Source organism: Trichosurus vulpecula, chromosome 2 (assembly GCF_011100635.1).
Source record: "Trichosurus vulpecula isolate mTriVul1 chromosome 2, mTriVul1.pri, whole genome shotgun sequence".
NCBI lineage: Eukaryota > Metazoa > Chordata > Mammalia > Diprotodontia > Phalangeridae > Trichosurus > Trichosurus vulpecula.
Window position 1 is genome coordinate 335054079 of NC_050574.1, and position 20263 is coordinate 335074341.

At 37.0% G+C, this 20263-nt stretch overlaps 1 protein-coding gene across 1 annotated transcript in view; it reads left to right on the top strand.

Annotated features, from left to right (window-relative positions):
• Positions 1-20263, top strand: part of KPNA1 (karyopherin subunit alpha 1) — a 96333-nt gene that overhangs the window by 61494 nt on the left and 14576 nt on the right. Inside the window, exons 4-10 of the mRNA XM_036747022.1 lie at positions 1397-1496; positions 3085-3179; positions 11442-11573; positions 14836-14924; positions 15492-15591; positions 16225-16388; positions 20122-20200. Coding sequence (XP_036602917.1) covers positions 1397-1496; positions 3085-3179; positions 11442-11573; positions 14836-14924; positions 15492-15591; positions 16225-16388; positions 20122-20200 — 759 coding nt within the window. The remainder of the gene's footprint in view (positions 1-1396; positions 1497-3084; positions 3180-11441; positions 11574-14835; positions 14925-15491; positions 15592-16224; positions 16389-20121; positions 20201-20263) is intronic.

The following is a 20263-nucleotide window of genomic DNA, read 5'->3' on the forward strand; positions in this document are numbered from 1 at the left end:
TCACAATACTCAAATTGTTTCTTTCTGGCTGCTTGCAGTATTTTCTCCTTGATCTGGGAGCTGTGGAATTTGGCGACAATATTCCTGGGAGATTTCTTTTTGGGATCTATTTGAGGAGGCGATTGATGGATTCTTTCAATTTCTATTTTGCCCTGTGGCTCTAGAATATCAGGGCAGTTCTCCTTGATAATTTCTTGAAAGATGATATCTAGGCTCTTGTGACATTTCTCTACTGTTTAAAAAAAGATTATTGATTGAGTAGAACAAAATGCACTTTTAAGAGCTAACCCATAACAAGGTGTCTTTTGTGTGTTACACCTCCAAAAATAAGATCTTGAGAGCCTTCCTCAGCATTGATTTTCAGCCACACACAGACAAGATCACCATCTAGAGGTAACTTCATTGAACTACAGGCAGATGTGTGGTACCTAAATCATAAGAAAAGTATTGAGTGGACATATATGATTGGCTCTTACTGTACGTAGTCGATCACTGAATATGTTATAGTTAATTTGGAAGTTGAAGCCTAGAATCTTTACAGCCACCTTTGTGATATATGTTCTACATAGACGTTATCCATTGCAAGTTGAACTTTTGATAAGTGTTTTATATCAGTTCATCAAAAAAACCTTTCAAATGACCATTCATCTAGCAAACAGTTATGAAACACATATCTATGTTCATGGTATTGGGTTTAGTGCTAGTAAATATAAACATGAATAAGATTCAAGGAGTTCACAATCTATTGGAGAGACATGATACAAATACTTGTGTTACAATCTGGTGAGTTGGTTGTGGTGTGAGTAGAGAAGGGTCTAGGACACATCTTTTTTTTTTTTTATAATAGAGCTGTTTATGGTAACTGTTAAAGTGAAGGAAACCTACCTGAAAGTCCTCTTCTGTTCTGACCTGACTTCTTGTACTTACCTTGTTTTCTTTCTTTTGTTTTTCAATGTCTCCAGTTTGGCTATAGCATTTTTGATGTAAGTCACTGCCTAAGATGTATCTTTCGTTAAGGTTCCTTGATCTTCTAAATGAAAAGATAGTGATAGGGACAAGACTTTGATTTCATTCATAAAGGACACAGAAAGTCTGCAACTTCTCTACAATTTATAGTGTTATAGGGGTACATAGAACATTGAGAGGTTTGATTTGCCCAGGGTCATATAGCTAATCTACATCAGAGGCAGGACTTGAATTCAGAGCTTATTTCAGTATATGTTTTAATTTAAAACACAAGTTAAACTTAGCTCTATGTGATTGCCCATTGTTGCATTATTTATGCTTTTAAATTTTTCTTCAAAAATTATTTTTGTGAACCTGTACTAGTACGTTCATTCAATTTTCCTCTGAAAACTATTATTTGATTATATTTGGGATTTGTGTGTTACTCCAGGGTGGTGTCATTACCTCCGATATGATTGAAATGATATTCTCTAATAGCCCAGAGCAGCAACTTTCAGCAACCCAGAAGTTTAGAAAACTACTTTCAAAAGGTAAGTTATGAATCTATTGTAAGTACATAGTTTATAGATATTTCCATAATATGACTTCCACAAAGCACATTCCTTATTATAGATTAACATATTTTAATGTCTTATTACCAGAAGAAGTAATACATACAGTTTATAATTCATGCTTACAGTCTTTTCCCAGTTTGATTAGAATGGATGCAACCAAGATGTTTTTGTCTCCTTTCTAACCTACTGCGTAAAAGACCACTTAACTGACTGGAGTAGCATTCAACAACTCAAATTTAAATTGAGAGATCTTGGCTCTCCTTTTAGCATCTTTCACTTTTTTGATGAAGAGATCATGTGAAAGGAAAATATCATTGCCAATTTTAATGTTCCTAATATACTAGTTTAGAACTGAAAATATTTAGTCAGTTTGTCAAAGGTTTTGATAGTCTGAGTATGTGTTGTTGGTCTGTTCCACATAATTAACTAGAGTTGAATGAGGTTATGTTCCTGACTCAAGTCTTAGAAAGGAACATTAGAGGTCATTTAGTCTAAACTCTCACATGGTTCAGGACAAGGCAGGGAATAAATGCTTTGTTAAGGAGACAGCATCAGTACTAGAAGATAATCTTCATTAGTGGGTGACACTAAGAACTTTACACCTTTTATAAGGAGATATCCTCAATCATAGAACAGGCAAAATCAGGGAGGAGAATTCTGATATCTGCCCTTTACCCTCTCCCAAGCAAGGGAAGTGGGGCAGTGCCAGGGGCAAGGAATACTAAATAAGTTAGAGTTTCAAGGTTGGTGTGATCTTGCTGGATGATGAGTTTTTAGAGACCATGATGAAGTCTTGATGAGTGTAGCTGGTGAGAAGTTAAGAGATGGCTGCCCTCAGTTCTCTCCTTAAATAGAAGATCTGGGAGGAGCTCTCTGCTTTCCACGATCTCCAGTCCGATGGAGGGAGAAGCTCTGGATCACATATCCTTTACAGTTCTCAGTTTCCTCATATAGTAATATCTCACTATTAGTATTGGAAAACAGCCTGGTGCAGTAAAATAACTTCTCTTTTTAGAATCAAAGAGACAGGGCTTCAAAACCTGTCTGTGTCTTATACTGCCTTATGACCTTGGGCAAATCATTTAACCTCCTTGGGCCTCAGCTTCTTCATCTATTAAATGAAGGGATTATATTACATTGCCTCTGAGGTCCCTTCTAGCTCTAGATCTGTGATCTATCATCCTAATAAAAAGTAATAGCATCATTACCTATAAAATCAAGGGGTTAGAATAGATGACTTCTAAGTTCCCTTCTAGTGCTAAAATTTTATATTTCTTCTATAATTATGATTTTGAAATTCGATTTCCATTCATAAAAATGAACGGAACTCATTTGCTAAAACTTCGTTACTAGTATAAAATTTGTGTATTTCATTTATTAGTGAACCTTTCTCATAAAGGGGAAAACAGAGGAATGAGGAAAACATTATGGAGTACTTTGTAGCTATTATACATACATGAACATATACACACATACACACACATATGTACATAGACACGTGTGTGTATATATAAATAAAGCTTACACTTTTTTCTTTTTTTTTTTTTTCCCTTGGGGGAAACAGAACCTAATCCTCCAATTGATGAAGTCATCAGCACACCAGGAGTGGTGGCCAGGTTTGTGGAGTTCCTCAAACGAAAAGAGAATTGTACATTACAGGTATGGACTTTTCTTCACTTTTTTGTATGTTACTTTGGAGTGAAAAAACACAGTTGGCACACTGAAAACTATAGTTTTGCTAATATTCACATTCTTGTTTCAGTCATTGGAGTTAACTTCTTTTTGAATTGTGTATCAGTTTGTACAATTATTAACTAAAAAGACTTAAAAATCCTTAGGAAGCACTTGTGGTAGAGGAAGCCATTATAATGGAACATATGTTTGTACTGTCTCGTCTTTGTTTATAGTTGTCACAGACATAAAAGGGAGTCTAAAATGATTGTTATTTAGTGACTACCGGCTACTTAGTATTCTTGGTAAGACCACCATGTTACTGCAATATCAGGAAACTCCGTGGTTTCTTTGTTGGATTATTTCCCCATTGAAAGAGTAATTCATAGAAGTTGTCTTTTGATATCCTAGTCTGTACATGAAACAAGCGCCTTAACAAATGTTTATTGAGCATCTGCTATGTATTAGATGCTAGGAAGAGATATAAAGTTTAAATGAAATGTGACTCCTGAGCCTAAGGAGCGCGTAGCCTTGGAGGGAGCTAAGACACCAACACAGCTAGCTATAATAAACAGCAGGGCGGTCCAACCTTAGGTTTTTATTGAAACAATAGACAATTTATTTTGATTTGCCATTTTAGTGAGAGCTCTGCAGTAGGTCGGCTTCGTTTACTAAAGCATTTATGTAAATTTCTATGCTTGTAGGCAGGCCACATAAATCGCACTACGGGGCTACATTTTGGACATCCCTGATGTCAGTAACACATGATGAGAATTACTTTGTTTTTTAAGTATTACTTGATGTCTTAGGGAGGTGATTGTTTACCGTTTATTGGGAATTGGTTTTCTGGAAGAGATTTTATTTGAGTTGGGTTATAAAAAAAAAGGAAAGAAATACAGTGTGATAAGATAAGGAATAGAGGCATTCTAGGAATAGACATCATTATGGACAAAGTTCTAGAAGCATAAAAGGGTAGCACAAATTTAGGGGGCAGAAAGTAGCCCAGTTGGGCTGAAACCAAATAGAAGAGAGTTACTCGAAGTAAGGATAGAAAGATAGGGTGGTGGCAGATTTTAGAAGCAGAAGAATTTGAACTTTATAGGCAATAGGGAGCCCCTGAAAATTTTTCATTGTTGAACACAACTTGGCATAAGAAAGATTATTCTGTCACTGATGTGAAAGAGGGATTAGAAGGAGGAAAATGTAAAGGTAGGAACATCTATAAATAAGATATTAAAGTAGGTCAGGCAGGTGGTAGTAAGAACCTATACTAGGATGGTGGCAGTAGGACCAAAGATGGGATGGATGCAAGAAATATTTTGGCTCTGAGATCAATAGGACCCTTGTAACTGATAGGTCACAATATGTGTGAGAGAGGGAAAAGTCAAAGGCAATACCAAGGTAAACAGTGGTGCTGAAAAGATCATTCGTTACAAGGAAGAACAGACAGGGATGAATACCAACTCTCAGTTGAACACACACACACACACACACACACACACACACACACACACACTCCATCCATCCATCCATCCATCCAGGAAGTTAGCTTTCTACTAATATGACAAACTAGATCTATTTTGGAATGACAAATTTACCATCAAATGTATTGCCAGTTGATTCAGAGCCAGAAATGGCATCAAAATGCCACAACTCCCAGTAGCCTTTGGAATTACTTTTGGTCATTTTCAGAAATTAATTTGGTGTAGATCTTCTAACCAGTCTTTGAAATTTCTGGTGATCACTTTAAGAAATTAGTGAAGTGCCAAATAAATCACCAGATATCTTTATATTGAATTATATTAATCTCAGTTTACTAAGAACATATTAAACATGTTTCTTAAAGAGCAAAAAAGTGGCATCTGTGGTAGCTTTCATTTATTTCAATGATGTGCATATTGGGCTGTTTTTTTTTTGAACTAAGTATGATGATTGTTAAGTTTTATTATTTGACTATTCAATCCATGGTCTCTGGATTCTACACTGGTCTAAGACTGGTGCTACATGGGGAGTAGAACAAGCTGGTAAATAGCAGTCATTTATGTAAGTTTCACTTGCTTCTGGTTTCCATATTTCTCACTGTCCAGAGTATCGTATATACACATGGAACTATGATTTTGAAATTTGTAGAACGTGTTCAAGATATGTCTTCTTTTTAATCTCTTCCCACCTCCGCTTTCTGTCTTCTCATCTACTCTGTTTCAGTGATGAATTACTTCAAGAAGGAAAAACAAGAAATCAAGAGAAGGTAGAGTACTTCAATCTTCCATCAAGTTTCTCTGATCCAGCTTGAGTTTCACCCAACCCCCATTCTCCATTTGGATTAGGACTGTTTACTAGATGATTCCTGTGTTATATTTTGTTCCCTGGCAGAGACCAGGATGGTCATCAGACATCTGTATATCAGGATCACCTAGAGAGCAAGGAAAAGGCTTATATCAGAAGAGTAAATCCAGACAACCAATACTGCAGAGAACAGAGCCTGAGCTTCGAACAGCCTTCTTGGAAGGAAACCAAAGGAACCAAAAAAGGAACTTTACTGCAGTCTATTGTATGATATTTTTAATTGGATGAGGGAGGTAGGGAAAATGGAAAAATTGAGTTTATTTGTCCATGATTGTAATGTGAAAAAAACCATCTCTACCCCGTATTAGGAATTAGGAATGCCAGGGGAGAGCTGCAGAATTCATTCTTAGTTCAATTAGCTTTTATAAGTAGGTCCAGGACTTAGTGCTATAATGTGGCATAAAGGTTTTATAGCCTTAAATTGAAAAATGAGTCACAATCCTAGAGTGTGATAATTCAAACTCCATGTCTAAACTCTAGTAATGCCAAAAGAGCATAACATGATCCTGTTATCAGCTATTTCTCCCAGCTAGTTCACATAATCCTGTAATATTCTAGCATTATCTGCTCAGATTCTTCTGGATACTTAAGCCCTAGAAAAAATCCTCTAGAAATGTAATCCAGCCTATATGCTATTCATCTAAGCAAGCACCCAGATTCCTTTCTTAGATAAGATATACTAGGAAGGTGTATGAATGACTAAGGCATCCATTCCAAGAATGGGAAAATTGTTGTGCTTAAGAGTGTAAGGCAAGAGTTACAATGGCATTTTTACCTCTCACACCACCCATTGATCCATGAGGTACTCTATTAGTTTGAGGAGCAAGAGAGAATCCTTATTAGATGAACTTTAACCTGTCAAGTACCTCTGTCACCCATAGCATCTCTAGTATATGTTTTGCCATTGTGGCTGCCAAAGAATGTTTATTATCTTTGGAGTGATAGAGGGCCAGAGAGGGCCCTTGTTTGTCATAGAGATGCTTTCTGCTCACTTTTCCTTTTTGTGTCTAGAGCACAAAATTTTTCTCTTCTCCAAAGTGTGACTTGGGGACAAACATAGTCATTCTTAGAATGGAAAAAAAAAAGTTTATCTGGAGGAGGGGTGAGGATACTTTCAAGTTAAAAACCATCGTGCCCTGCCATTTATTCAAGTGAGAAAGAAGCTCTAAATTACTAGGGAGGTGGGAATGGGGAGGAAGGGATAGGGTTGGTGGAGAGCAGAATACCAGTTGGTTTGATATACTCCTGACTGTTTGAAAAGGCCTTAGCTTGCAACTTGCCCTTGACTCTCCTGTCCTTTCGCTAGAGAGCCACATTGCTCTCTGACCAAATTCAGAAGGGAATTTTGATTACTGCTTTACTTTCAGCACTGTCAACAAAGCCTATCTCCATAGGTAGGGAGCAGGGCAGAGATAGGAGAGCAAGAGATAGGAATGCAACATTGCTAGAGAAGTGTTCCTTGCTGCCGATTTAGCTCCAACTAAGAGGAATCAATCATGCTTTTAAAGTCAATAAAATGCTCAGAACCTAAGGAGGAAGCAGTTAGTTATGTTTACTCTGGACATTGCAGCCTGTGTTCTTTTCCAGTCTATTACTTGAGAGAAACCGGTCTGTAGCTTACCTTTATCTTCCCTATTAGACCACTGATGCGGTATGAGATCTGGAGGTTTAGTGACACTCTTGTCTGTATGGAAGAGTATTTTCTAGTTCAGTGGCACTAGGGGCTCAAATATCTGAGCAGCTTTTTAGAAGGAGGCTGAGTGTGCTGGGTCAGGACACTGCAATCTAACCTACCCTTTTTGGGAAATACAGGTAGTACTGGGAATGTCTAGCATTCTCTTGGGGATGCCCTGGGCTATAGCCATGGAATTTGGCTGTCTCATCCTAGGTTTCCTGAGTTCATCTCTCTGATCTTTCCATTTGGACCTGTCATCTTATGGTATCACTTTGCTTTAGTGAGGTGCTTTAATGCCCTCATGCTTGCTTTATAAAGGCAGCTAAAAACAGAAGTGAATTTATTTTACAGCCCCAAACATATTGGACAGAGGTGCTGTACCTTAAATGAATTTAACGAGATTGACTGGTTTTTTCCTTTGTCCCTACCTCTTCCTGACAATACAATAAACTGCAGTAAGTGCTTTCTTACCCTTCCTGTTGGTCCTTCTGCTTTTTGTTGGAAGGTTGCTCAGAGCTCAGGCACTGCTCACTGCAGGGTTTGATGTCTAGGTTTACTTTTCTGATATGAGCCTCTCTTTTCACTTGCTCTCTAGGTGAGCCTGATGTAATATGGGCGACCAGTGATCCTAGCATTTGCTAGGAAACAGTGAGACCTGCAAGGTGTCCAGCAAGAGTCCTGATCCAAATGGAGAAGGGGGACCAGGCGTACTTCAGCATGGAGTGGGAAACTTGATGGGAGGTCAGAAGTACTCCACCTTCTTTGGATTTCTCATTTTCCCTCTCTTAAAAGAACCCATTACTAGAAGGTAGAGACTGAGAAGGGGAAAGAGAAAGAATCAGTTCTTAAGAATGTCTCACAAATTCTCCAGTTGTTGCTGGTTTTAACAACCTCCTCATCATGAGAGATGGTGCTAGGATGAGTGGAACCTACAGAAATTGTCTACTGCTTGATGGCTTGTCTAGTTCTCCTCCACGTGGTGCCAGACTTAGAACGCTGCAAAAGTTTGAGACTGGACCGTATGGAAATAAAGAGATAAAATAACCAAAAGAGAAAATAAGAATAATAAAAGTTACTTTGGCTGCCACTTTTTTCTGCAGATGATTATTTCTTTGTTTAAAGTGAAAATTCTGAAATTGTTCATTTGGAGATTTGTCAATCATCATATTAAATGCTTCTAAACTTGAAAAGTACTTGATTTAATTGCTTTGTCTATCACTGCACAAAAGGTTGAATTTTGGTATTTGAGATATTGCTTAATTTTTGTTCACATTTTAAAAATTAATGACGTGAATAATTTAAACTCATTAGGTACCTGTGAGGTGCAAGACACTGAAAGAGATAGAAAAATAAGATGTTGTCCCTGCCTTAAGGAATTCATGGTCTAGTAGGAAGATATGTCCACAAGTATTATAATGCTACAGGTGTATAAGAATTACAAGCAGAGTTCAGAGGACATAGAGATTAATTTTAGCTAGAGGAATCAGAGAAGGTCTGGAGGATGGAGGACCTGAACTGAGCTTTGAATGATGGGTAAGATTTCCACTATTGGAACAGAATACATTTCTCTTTTTAAAGGGGGATGGCGTGAGTAAAGACATGAAGGTGGAAATTTGGGATCATTTTAGAGAATGAGATATGTTGGCACAGTGTGGTAGAACATAAACCTGCAAAAGTAGATTGGCCTTAGATTAGAAGTGGCCTTGATTGGTAGGCTATGGAGTTTGTATTTTGTTGAGGAGGTGATGAAAAACCTTTAAATCCTTTTGAGTTTCTAGTCAAAAAGTAACATGTTTGGATATGGACATGGGAAAAATTAATCAGTGTGTGTGGTAGATAGGAGGTAGGGAAACTGATTAGGAGGCTATTACAGTAATCTACCCGGTAACAGATGATGAGGACCTGAAACCACGGTAATGACAATGGGAACAGAGAACAAATTGACAAATCTTAGAGTCCGATTTTCATTTAGTATGCAGGATAGGAAGAAGAAACAAGGATGATACCAACGTCTAAAGTGACTGGGAGTGACTGGGCAATTGGGGATTGAGAGAATGGTGTTGTCTTACTAGCTATGTGAACATGGACATTTCACCTTCCTGAGCCTCAGTTTCTGCCTCTATAAAATGTTGTGAAGGAACAGATCATTGTGAATTCTAAAGTGCTATTTTTAAAAGAAATAACTATTTCTATCAACAGAAACAGGAAGCTAGAAGGAAAAGCAGATTGGGGAAAACATGAAGAATTGGATTTAAATGTACTCATTTTGAGTCCAGGCAGAGTGATCTGGTAGGTAGTTGTAAATGTTGGTCCTGGAGCTCAGGAGAAAAGTTAAAGGCCAGAGGTAAAGATTAGGAATCATCTGTATTAAAGCCAATTTGTGGGGATGGATGAGAGTGGGGGAGGGGAGAGAAAAAGGAGAGAGTGAGGAAATGAGCCAAAGACAAGACCTGAGGGACTGCTAATATAAGGGAGGGAGTACAACGAAGAGTCAACTGAGAAGAAGCAAGAACCATGAGAGTCCAGTAATCCCTTAAGCCAAGGGAAGAGGTAGTATTGATATAAGAAGAGGTAGTTAACTTTGCTAGCTGCTGAAGAAGTGTCTAAAATATTGAGTACTAAGAAAGCAAACTCTATCAAGATTGGCTTATAGGTCAGAGTGAAAGCCATATTGAAGTGTTGAGTGAGTGATAAAGGGGAGGCAGCAAGTGATTAAACATAAATAAAATAAATATGTTTCCCAAACATGGACAAATACAATGATGAAATGGTTGGATACTGGCAGGAATAGCCTACCACCCTCAATGAACAGAAGCTCAAATACAGATAGAACAGATGAGTTAATATTTTATAAATAAACTATGATGTTATCAGGAAAAGGAGATTTGTCTTCTCTTTTCCTCTATACTTTTATTTTCTTTTTCTAGAAGTATGTCAAATAATAGCTGGGAAAGGACCTTATTTCTTTACTCTTGTATTTATTGGGAAAGCTGTTTTGCCATTGCATACGGTGCTAGCTTGGGGTTCTAGTTAGATACCTTTATATCTGTATTGCATAGTGCCGGGCACTTAGTACATACTTAGTGGCTTACTGATTTGTATGTTTTTTGGTATAAATGTATGTTGAACTTTGTCATAGGCCTTTTCTGTATATCTTTAGATAATCGTGTGGTTTTGGATGGTTGTTTTTAATGCAATTAATTATGTTAATTGTTTTCCTCATTTTGAACTATCCTTGTATCCTTGGTATAAATCCAGTTTGATCACAGTAGATGCTTATCTTTTTGCCAAGATTTTATTTACAAATTTTGAATTGCTGTTCGTTAATGATATGATCTTTAGTTCTCTTTTGTTGCCTTGGCTTTCCTTGGTTTAGATATTAGGACTATATTGTCTTATGGAAAGGATTTTGGTCAAGTGTTCTCAGTTTTGGGGAATAAGTTGTGTACTATAGCTATTGTTCTTTAAAGTTTGAAAGAATTCTTCTGCAAATCCATCTAGACCAAGAGTTTTTCCTATAATAATTTATCCAATATGCTATTGTCTTAACTTATTAACTCTTATACCTTATGTTTCAGAACCTTCTCATTACTAGAAGGCCATCCTTTTCTTCCTCTGTCATTTCTATTATTTTTATCTTTATCCTAGTTATCATTTTGTATGTTTTCTTCTTGCCACCTTTGCTTTAAACTACTGACATCCCCTCCCAAAAGTCCTTACTCATTTATTTGTTTTTGGTTTCTCTTCAACTTCTTCTTAATCTAAAGTTAGTCATTCTATATGTTGCATGAATGAAAAGGCATTTATTAAGCACTTACTGTATGCCAAGGACTATGCTAAGTGTGGGGGATATGAAAAAGCAGGACAGTCCTTTATGTCATGGAGCTAACATTCTAATTGGAGGAGACGACACATATAGAAGTGTCAACATCAGGGTGAGTAGAAAATCCTGGTGGGCCAGATGGCATAGTGTCAGATAGATGGTGTGGCCCAGAGGTGTTACAGTTGGTAACTTGTTGAAGTGGTATGAAAGGCCATATAAAATGTTCCTTTAGTTTGTGAGTACTTAGTTTTAGATTTTTATTTTGTCTGTTATAATACCCTTAACATGCTGAAAACGATTGTAAATAATGGTATCTTATTCTCACTTCTCTGTAGAGAAATTGAGTGTTCTTCATGTTGTATAAGTTGTGAACCATACCAATGAAAAATTATTTTTATTTTCATAGTTTGAATCAGCTTGGGTGCTGACAAATATTGCTTCAGGAAATTCCCTTCAGACTCGAATTGTGATTCAAGCAGGAGCTGTGCCAATCTTCATAGAGCTGCTCAGCTCAGAATTTGAAGATGTGCAGGAGCAGGTAAAGAAACAAATATAAAAGAGAATTAAAGTTATCTAGTAAAAAAACATTAGGCTTTAGTACTGGAATAAATATTCCCTTCAACCTTATTTAAAAAGGATTTTATAAACAAAATCTACATCAATCTATGGTTTCTCAGAGGAGGATGTTTTGTAAACCTAGTATTAGCTGAAATGAAAACTTGGACTTTAGAAAAGTACAGTTGGAGTGAATGATATTATGTTGACCAATTTGATACAACAAAACTGTTTCTGGGTCTGGAATGTAGATACTGTGAATTCTTTTGAGGGAAAAATTTTATGAAACACAGCACCGGTTGTTTGGCCATCAATTCAGGAAAAAAAAATGCTATCATAGTCATTGTTTTTATGTATAGTAACTATACTGTGTTGAATTGAGTACCTATGAAGAATTATATACAGAAGTATATCCAGAGTACCTATATAGAAGTATGTAAACCTATATGTTGAAGACCTTTATAGAATTAACTGATCTTACAAAAAAAATGACCTTTTAAAAAATTAGAAGGACCAATAGCATTTATTGATGCAAAAATATTATAATTTTCCTTTGAAATAAAAATCTTCATCCTACTGTTTTCTTCTTATGTGTAAAATAATACACCACATTAATTGACATAATTTGGTTCTTTGAGGGAGTCCTTCTAGTTAAGAGTGTCTGGCATAGTTCAATGTAGATACAAAGAAAGGCAAAACGAACAGTCCCTGCCCTCGAGGAACTAACAGTCTAATGAGGGAGACAACATGCAAACAACTAACAACTATATACAAGCAAGGTATAGGCAGGTTGAATTGTGGATAGTCGCAGAGTGAAAGCACTATAATTAAGGATGCCTGGGAAATAGGCTTCTTGTAGCAAATCTTATTTCTGAGACTTGACAAAATCCAGAAGGCAGAGATAAGGAGGAAAAAGAGTTCCAGGCAAATAGGAGTCAGCCATTGCAAATGCCATAAATCGGGTGATGAAGTGTCTTGAATGTTCTTCAAGACTTCCTACTGAGGAGGTTTGATTTTACTCAGTTGGCAGTCTTTTGAAGAGTTTTGAGCAGAGGAACAAATAACCAAATCTATGTATTAGGATGCTGAATCTAGAAATGGTATAATTTATTAGAAAGTAGAGAGAATCAAGAAGGGAAGTAGTTCAGCTGAATTAAGGACCTTTACTAGAATGGTGACAGTAAGAGAAGAGAGTAGGGATTCTAGAAAGATGACACAGGAAAATTTTGGGAGTGCTTGACAACTGATTGGATGTGGGAGACCATGGACAGGGATGAATCAAAGATTTCAGACCCGGCTGTCTGAGTTACTGGTGGTGCCACTAGTAAAAGTGGAAAATGATTGTTATTTGGAAAAAAAATAGTAGTCATAAGGAGTAGATTTAGTTTTTTGACCTGTTGTTCCTTGTCCTTGTGAAAAAGTAAATTAAATTAGTCGTAGGGATACCTTATAGACAGTGCCTTAGAGAACATTTTTTAAAGAGTTCAGAAGAGGCCAAGTTGGTAGCAAAGGAGTAATTAGAGATATGGTTGGAAATGAGAGAAAGATGACCAAAGTAAGGACATTGAACCCTGGGAAAGATTGCTTCCAGAACTTAATCACAAGAGAAATGCAGCAAATTGGAAAAGATGACATAAGATGGAAATCCATTGGATTCAATGGATATGTTGGTTTTGTTGAGCTTTCTTTTTTCAACCATTGTTACAAAACTCTGGGTAGGAAAAGAGATGGAATATATTCGGAGATGAATCTGATGGGAAGACAAAAGAAATAAAAATAAGTTTAAAGCGGGGTGGAGCTCATTTGGATTTGATAATTGTTTTGACCATTTAGAGCAAGTTTCAGCAGAAGGAGGGGGAGGAAAGCTAGTAGAGTTGAATGATAAAGAAGTGAAGGCATGAAGTTTAGATTGTTTTCTTTTTTTTTAAGAAAATGTCTTATTTGATGCCTTTTCTCTTTAAAAAATCTCAAACATTTCCTGCTATATCATTGTCACTTCCTTCCACTGAGGCTCTCTCCCTTTTAACAGAAAAATAATAATTATTAATAAGAATAATTAATATATTGCATGTGCAATATATTATACTTAAAATGCCCTTCCTCTTTAGCGAGATGATTTCATCATCTTCTACAGGCCCGTAATAGTGATCATTGTATTAAGCTTAGTTCAGTTGCTTTTTAGCTAATGCCATTATTTCTGTTTTAGTTCCACTTATGCTTCCTTTGTTCTTCATTATTTCATATGAAGCATAGACTGTTTTTTCCCAAGAACTTTGGCTTTGAAAGGGACAAGAATGCTGAGACATTACATGATGTATAATTTAAAATGTCACAAGAAAGAAATGAATGCTGAGTCAAGTTTCTGAGGGGAGGTAGGGGAAAGGAGAGGCTTAAGGATAAGAGGATGTGGAATTAACCTTAAATGTTGGGATATTTTTTTTCTTCTGAGACCAAAGGGAAGGAAGAGAGACTAGGTAAGTGGTATCCTGTTTTGAATTTGAGAAAACACATTAAAAGTGTACTTTAAAAAAATAATTAAGATTGCTTCAGGTTTTAAGCCATATGGTCAGATATCTCCTCAATGCATATTTTAAAAGACATTTTTTCAAAATTTAGTGTTGACAAAAGAGATACTTCTTAACAGCTTCAGTCACATTACAAAGTGTAGTTTCTGAAAAAGTTTATTGATTATTAACAGAAACAAGAAATGTCTTCTTTAATGGTACCCTTTGATAATATGGTACTAATAATGACTAATTCACATTGTAGGATAATTGTTACTGCTCCCTCCATCTCCCATTACTGCTTTTCATTTCCCTTTTGTGTGTTATCTTTTTCTAATAGAATATAAACTTCTTGAATCAGGAACTGTCTTTTTGCTTGTATCTGTATCCCCAGTGCTTGGTACAATGCCTGGCACGTAGAAAGTGCTCAATCTATTCTTGTTTGTTTCCTTCCTTCTTCTTTCCCCCTAGAAATATGAATCTTTGTCATCAGATCCACTTTGTTGTTGTTGTTGTTCAGTCGTGTCCGACTCTTCGTGATCCCATGGACCATAGCACACCAGGCCCTTCTGTCCTCCACTTGCTAGTCATGAAATGAATGTCATCATGTATTTTTAGATATAATGTAATAGGTGGCTAACATAGGAGCGATACATGAATAGGTAATGGTAGCATCTACCTCTTATTAAGATGGAATTAATCTACTGTGAAACTCTGGTCTAACCAATCCTTCTTTCACAGGCAGTCTGGGCTCTTGGTAATATCGCTGGAGACAGCACCATGTGTAGGGACTATGTGTTAGACTGCAACATTCTGCCCCCTCTATTGCAGTGAGTATCTGTCATTTGTGCTTGAGTTCAAAGTTTTGGTGGAAGGAAAACGTTTCTGTGTGCACACAATCCACTGTAGCTTTGGAAGTAATTTTAGATTTCCTACTTTCTAGTTGAGGCATAATGGGATAGTGGAAAGAGTACTGTTTTTGGAGGCAGAAGAGGCCTAGATTCATGTCCGACTTTTGGTGCTAATTCTTTGACCAGGGGTAGGTCACTTTACTTCTTTAAGCCTCAGTTTCCTCATCTATATAAATGGGAATTGTGGTAACTACTTCACAGGGTTATGGATCAAATGAGAATATATATAAAATGTTTTTGTAAACTTCAAGAAGTGCTCTCTGATAGTAGTTGCTGTTGTTGTAACTTATTATAATAATGATGGTTATTATTCCACTCTGACCCTGAATTGGGGGTCAAAATTCTGAATTCATATAGACTAAATTAAAGAAGTTTTACTGTTACAACAGTAAAAGCAAATCTTATTTATTACTCAATAGTAGCAAAAGTTTACTGCCTTCACTTGACCAAGAATTAATTACATTTTAATGTTTTGTGTTCCTGTAGGCTACTTTCAAAACAGAACCGTTTGACCATGACTCGGAATGCGGTGTGGGCCTTGTCTAATCTCTGCAGAGGGAAAAATCCATCCCCAGATTTTGCAAAGGTATATGTTTGTGAAAAATTGAGAATTATAGAAGTACATGGAGAAAAGACAGAGACCAATTTCAGATGTGAAAGAGGAATAGTGATTTTTTTTTTGTGACTCACATTTAAGAAATTATTTTAAAATATTTTGTACTATTACCAACTGGTAAGGAAATTGAGAGCTTCCCCTTTGCGTTTTGGCTAGACTTGCGTTTTTGTTAAGTGAACTTAACTGCTACTTCAGGTTTCTGAATTAGAAACCTTAGAAACTATTGGGTTTTTGTTTTCTTCTTTTGTAAGGAAGGTAAGGTTTCTTAACTCTAATTCTCACTAAAGCATTTTCAGCAATTTGAGCCTGTAAATAGTTTGGCTTTCCTAGAAATGTCACTAAAGTCAATGTATATGAGTCTCCACTACATGATGTTTTTCTGCCTCCATTAAGCAAACTAAACAATGCTAGGATACTAGGCAGCATGTTCAGGGGAGAAAAAGCCATAGCTTCTGCTTCTTGTAAGACTAAGACTACACAGGTACAGCTTGCCCAATAGATCATCAGGTACATGCCTGTTTGCTTTCTTGAATATTTTCCGGCTTTTGGCATGCACTTCAGCTTGACTGAATTTTCACAACTCATGTCATCTTCTTTTTGCAGGTTTCCCCCTGTCTGAATGTACTTTCTTGGTTGCTGTTTGTTAATGACACTGATGTGCTAGCCGACGCATGCTGGGCACTATCATATCTATCAGATGGACCCAATGATAAAATTCAAGCAGTAATTGATGCAGGAGTATGTAGGAGATTAGTGGAGCTACTGATGTAAGAATTTAATATCTGTCGTTTTGTTTCTATTAGTCTTCTAATTAGTGTTCAGAATTTTTTATTTGGTTGCAAGTACTGATGTATTATTACTTCGGGGGGGGGTGGGTGGGGGGAGGGTGTCTCTTGTTTGCCTTGTTTATATGTATGCTCCATCCCTGGGTTGTTCATGGTTACAACCTATAAGCCCTTATCTTTTGCCTTTAGTAGGATGTAGGGTCAGAAAGAGGACTGCTACCTACTTCTGTGCCCTAGGGCGATATTTTATGGACCCAGGCTAATTATTCAGGGAGGCAGGGGTATGCCATCCCCAAAAGAACACAGAGAGAGGAGTGTACTCTCTAGCCACCACCAGTGATCTCATAGCTCTGACATGCTGTTTCCCTTCCTGAAGATTTCAAAGATCAGTAGAAGGTAGGAGAGAATTGTAAGCTGATATCAGAAGATGCCCTATTCTTCCAGCAATTGTCATCTTAAAATAACCAACACCACTAATGTAGTTTTGTTAGGGAATATTTTTTGTTCTTATTTACATAATGCTTCTCTGAAAGATTTTGATTTTCAGGGAAAGCAGGATATTCAAAGTGGTTACTATTTTATAGCTCTCTCTTTACTCTAGAGATTCTTTCTTCTGCAGCTGGTACTTAATCTTTTCCTCCTAAGAATGTTACAAGGCTAGGCTCAGGTGATGTTTGTTTTTCAGATGTGAAAATCAACCACCCATGTGGAAAAATCAAGTAAAAAGGAAAAGAATATTTTCCCACACTTTTCCCCATGTCAGAATTCATCATAGAACATAACTTTAGAGATACCTAGTTTATTCTGTAACTAATGATTTTGTTATCACACTATCAGGTATTCATTCTAAATTTTCATGGCCATATTTTAGTGGTCTGGGAGGCAGGTGGACCTGGGTCCCACTTCTTATACATGTGGGTATCCCAAGTTTTAGGCCAGTTTTAAACTTATTAACTTAGGACTACACTAAGACTTTTGGGTCATCCAGTATATGTGACTGTGTGCATGGGCAAGTCACGTAATCTCTGTGTTCCGGGTAACTCTGTTAGGTAACACTGGCACACAGGATGGCTGCTAGCTCAGGTTCACTCTTGATCTAGTCAGACAGGAAAGACAGCTTCAAAGGGGTTAATAATCTTACTTTGTTCTAGTCTAGTCCTCTCACAAAGGTTGCTAATAATGAGCACAAACTCTTACAGGATTCCCTAATCACCCTTCTTGCAGGGGCCAGCTGGAAGGGGGAGCAACTACCCCTAACATCTCGATGGAGTCAATCGAGACAGGCACCATATGTGCATTCCCCTAAATCCCTTCAAGCCTCAATGGGGGCCAGTTGAGGCAAACACAGATTCCCCGCAAACCTTGATGGGGGCTGGTCAAGGTACACAGCATCCCAGCTTGTGCATTCAATCCTAAAGTTTCCCCACCCCTTGACCAGTGCAACAGACAAAGAAGGCATATTGCCAGCAGTAGCCTCACAAGTTTACATCACCTCATCCCTATATCTCACTGCGCAGTTGCAGTGGATATTTACAATTTCAGCATACATGTTTATATTATGTATAATCATATAATGCCACTCGAGCGTGGTGGAGATGTTTTGAACCATGAGCCTGGGAAACAGATTGTTATGGCCATGGATCCTGGGAAACTGAACTCTAAGAAATAATAACAAAAATCCACTTTACACACACCAAAATTCAGCTTACTTACACTTTCTAAGAGTAGATGTTTTGGAGAAGGTACTTATATAGTAGAGAGTTTTCATTCTTTATTTCCTGTGTCAGTGGCATGCTTACGTTCCCCATAGTTATATATTCCTGATTGGTTGATGAAGAACCGTAGTTGAACTGAAAGTTTTTAAGCAAAAGCAACCCCCAAATCTGCTTTTACAGAAGGAGGAAAGACTATAATTTCATGTATACTATCTATACAACCCAGCCACCTCAATGGTATTTATTCCTTGTTTAGACCCATTTTGTTAATAATGGCATCTGAGTAATTGTGTATCCTAGTAGGGAAACCAAAGACAACTCACTAGACAAAGTCACCCTCTATGGTACCACTAAAAAGTGAACATTTACCTTCTTTATCTCACACTTCGTGGTTAATCCCTTACATTTGCATAGGTCCCTTGATGTTGATTATGACTGATAACTAATATTAGATTTTATTTGCGTCTTAGTCTGTGTTTTGTGATACTTTTAATAATTTGTGACATATAAGGAATGTATTGAAGTCATTTCTAGTTACGGTTTTTATTGATCACCTGAATTTGAAAAATGTGTTTTTAAATTTATAGATGATCTGGGTTAGGTGAGGCTGCTAATACTCTTGACTTAAACTATTAAGGAATGGCCTTGCAAGGCAGTATGAAATTTAGTAGGAGTAAGGGCAAGATGAGAACAAAGACAGCAATACAATTGTAGAATGGAGGAAGGTACAGAAAAGAAAGATCTGTCAGTAATAGTTGACCACAAGCTGTGTGGAGACAATATAGTGCTATCGTGTATGTGTACATACACACACACACACACTCTCTCTCTCTCTCTCTCTTTTTAATGCTCAAAAGACAGGGACTAAGCTAGCCTTCCATTTATATTCTATACTGGAGAATTCAAACACAATATAATCTTTTTTCCCCTACGTTCTTTTAAAAAAGTTATAAATATTAAATGAATGGAAAAATAAGTAGTGAAAGATTCACAGAGTCAGGGTTCTCTGAAGAAGAGAATGTTAAGAGACAATTCAGTTACTGTCTTCAAACATAAAGAATTTTTATGAGTGGAATGTTAATCAGGTCTCTGGAGGACTAAATTGGAGAAAATAGATTTAAATTAAAGTGTGAAGATTTTTAATTATAAGGAAGAATTTCACTCAAAGTTATTAAAACACTGGAATAGGCTGTTGAGAGAAATGATAGGTTTTTCAGATATTAAAATACTCAAGAGACTAGGATGTAGACCTGGAACTGACCCTTTGAGATTATCTATTCCAGTTCCCTCATTTTATAGATGGAGAAACTGAACCCCATGTGGCATAAACATTCGTCATGGCTCTAGGAGTGACCTAAAGGGCTCTTCTAGCTCTAATCCCTAATTGAGCCCTAAGAAAACTAGCAAAGGGGTAGACTCCTACTCCTTCAGAAAATTTGTGGTCTTGTTTGAGATTCTCTTCCAACACAGATAATAAACCCTCCACACCTTAATGTTTTCATAAGAAATTGGGGCCAAAAAAAGTTCATATATCTGGTGATGAGCCTCTCTCCACTTAGGTAGCACTAAAACAGCTTTACTACAAATTCTCCTATCTCTGCAAATGTATTTTAAAAACAACAAGTAAAAGCAGATACTGTAACTTTTCTTTGAAGTAAAAATTTTCATCTTACCATCTGTTTTCTTTGCAATATGCACAGTGTCAATTGATCCAGCTTGGTCCTTCAAGATATTCTTAAACTCTGATCCTTTTGGTGCTAGTCTAGTCCTCAGACAGGCCCAAAAGATGTTTATGGGACACATATCTTTCGGGTCTGTAATTTAAGCCTTTCCAGGTTGGTCGGGGCTGCCAGAGCCTCTACTACTCTATACTACTCTGACATAGCTTTCAGGAGCAAAGGTTACCTTTATTCCATGGTAAGATAGCATAATAAAAGACATTAATGGGTGGATCATATTAAATAAATTGTCGTGGAAACTAAATCTTTTTATAATTGCAGGCATAATGACTACAAGGTGGTTTCTCCTGCTTTACGGGCTGTAGGAAACATTGTTACAGGTGATGATGTTCAGACACAGGTATGATCAAGTACACTTAGCCACATAAATTTCCAGTTTTAATGAGAATTAATTATATGCCTG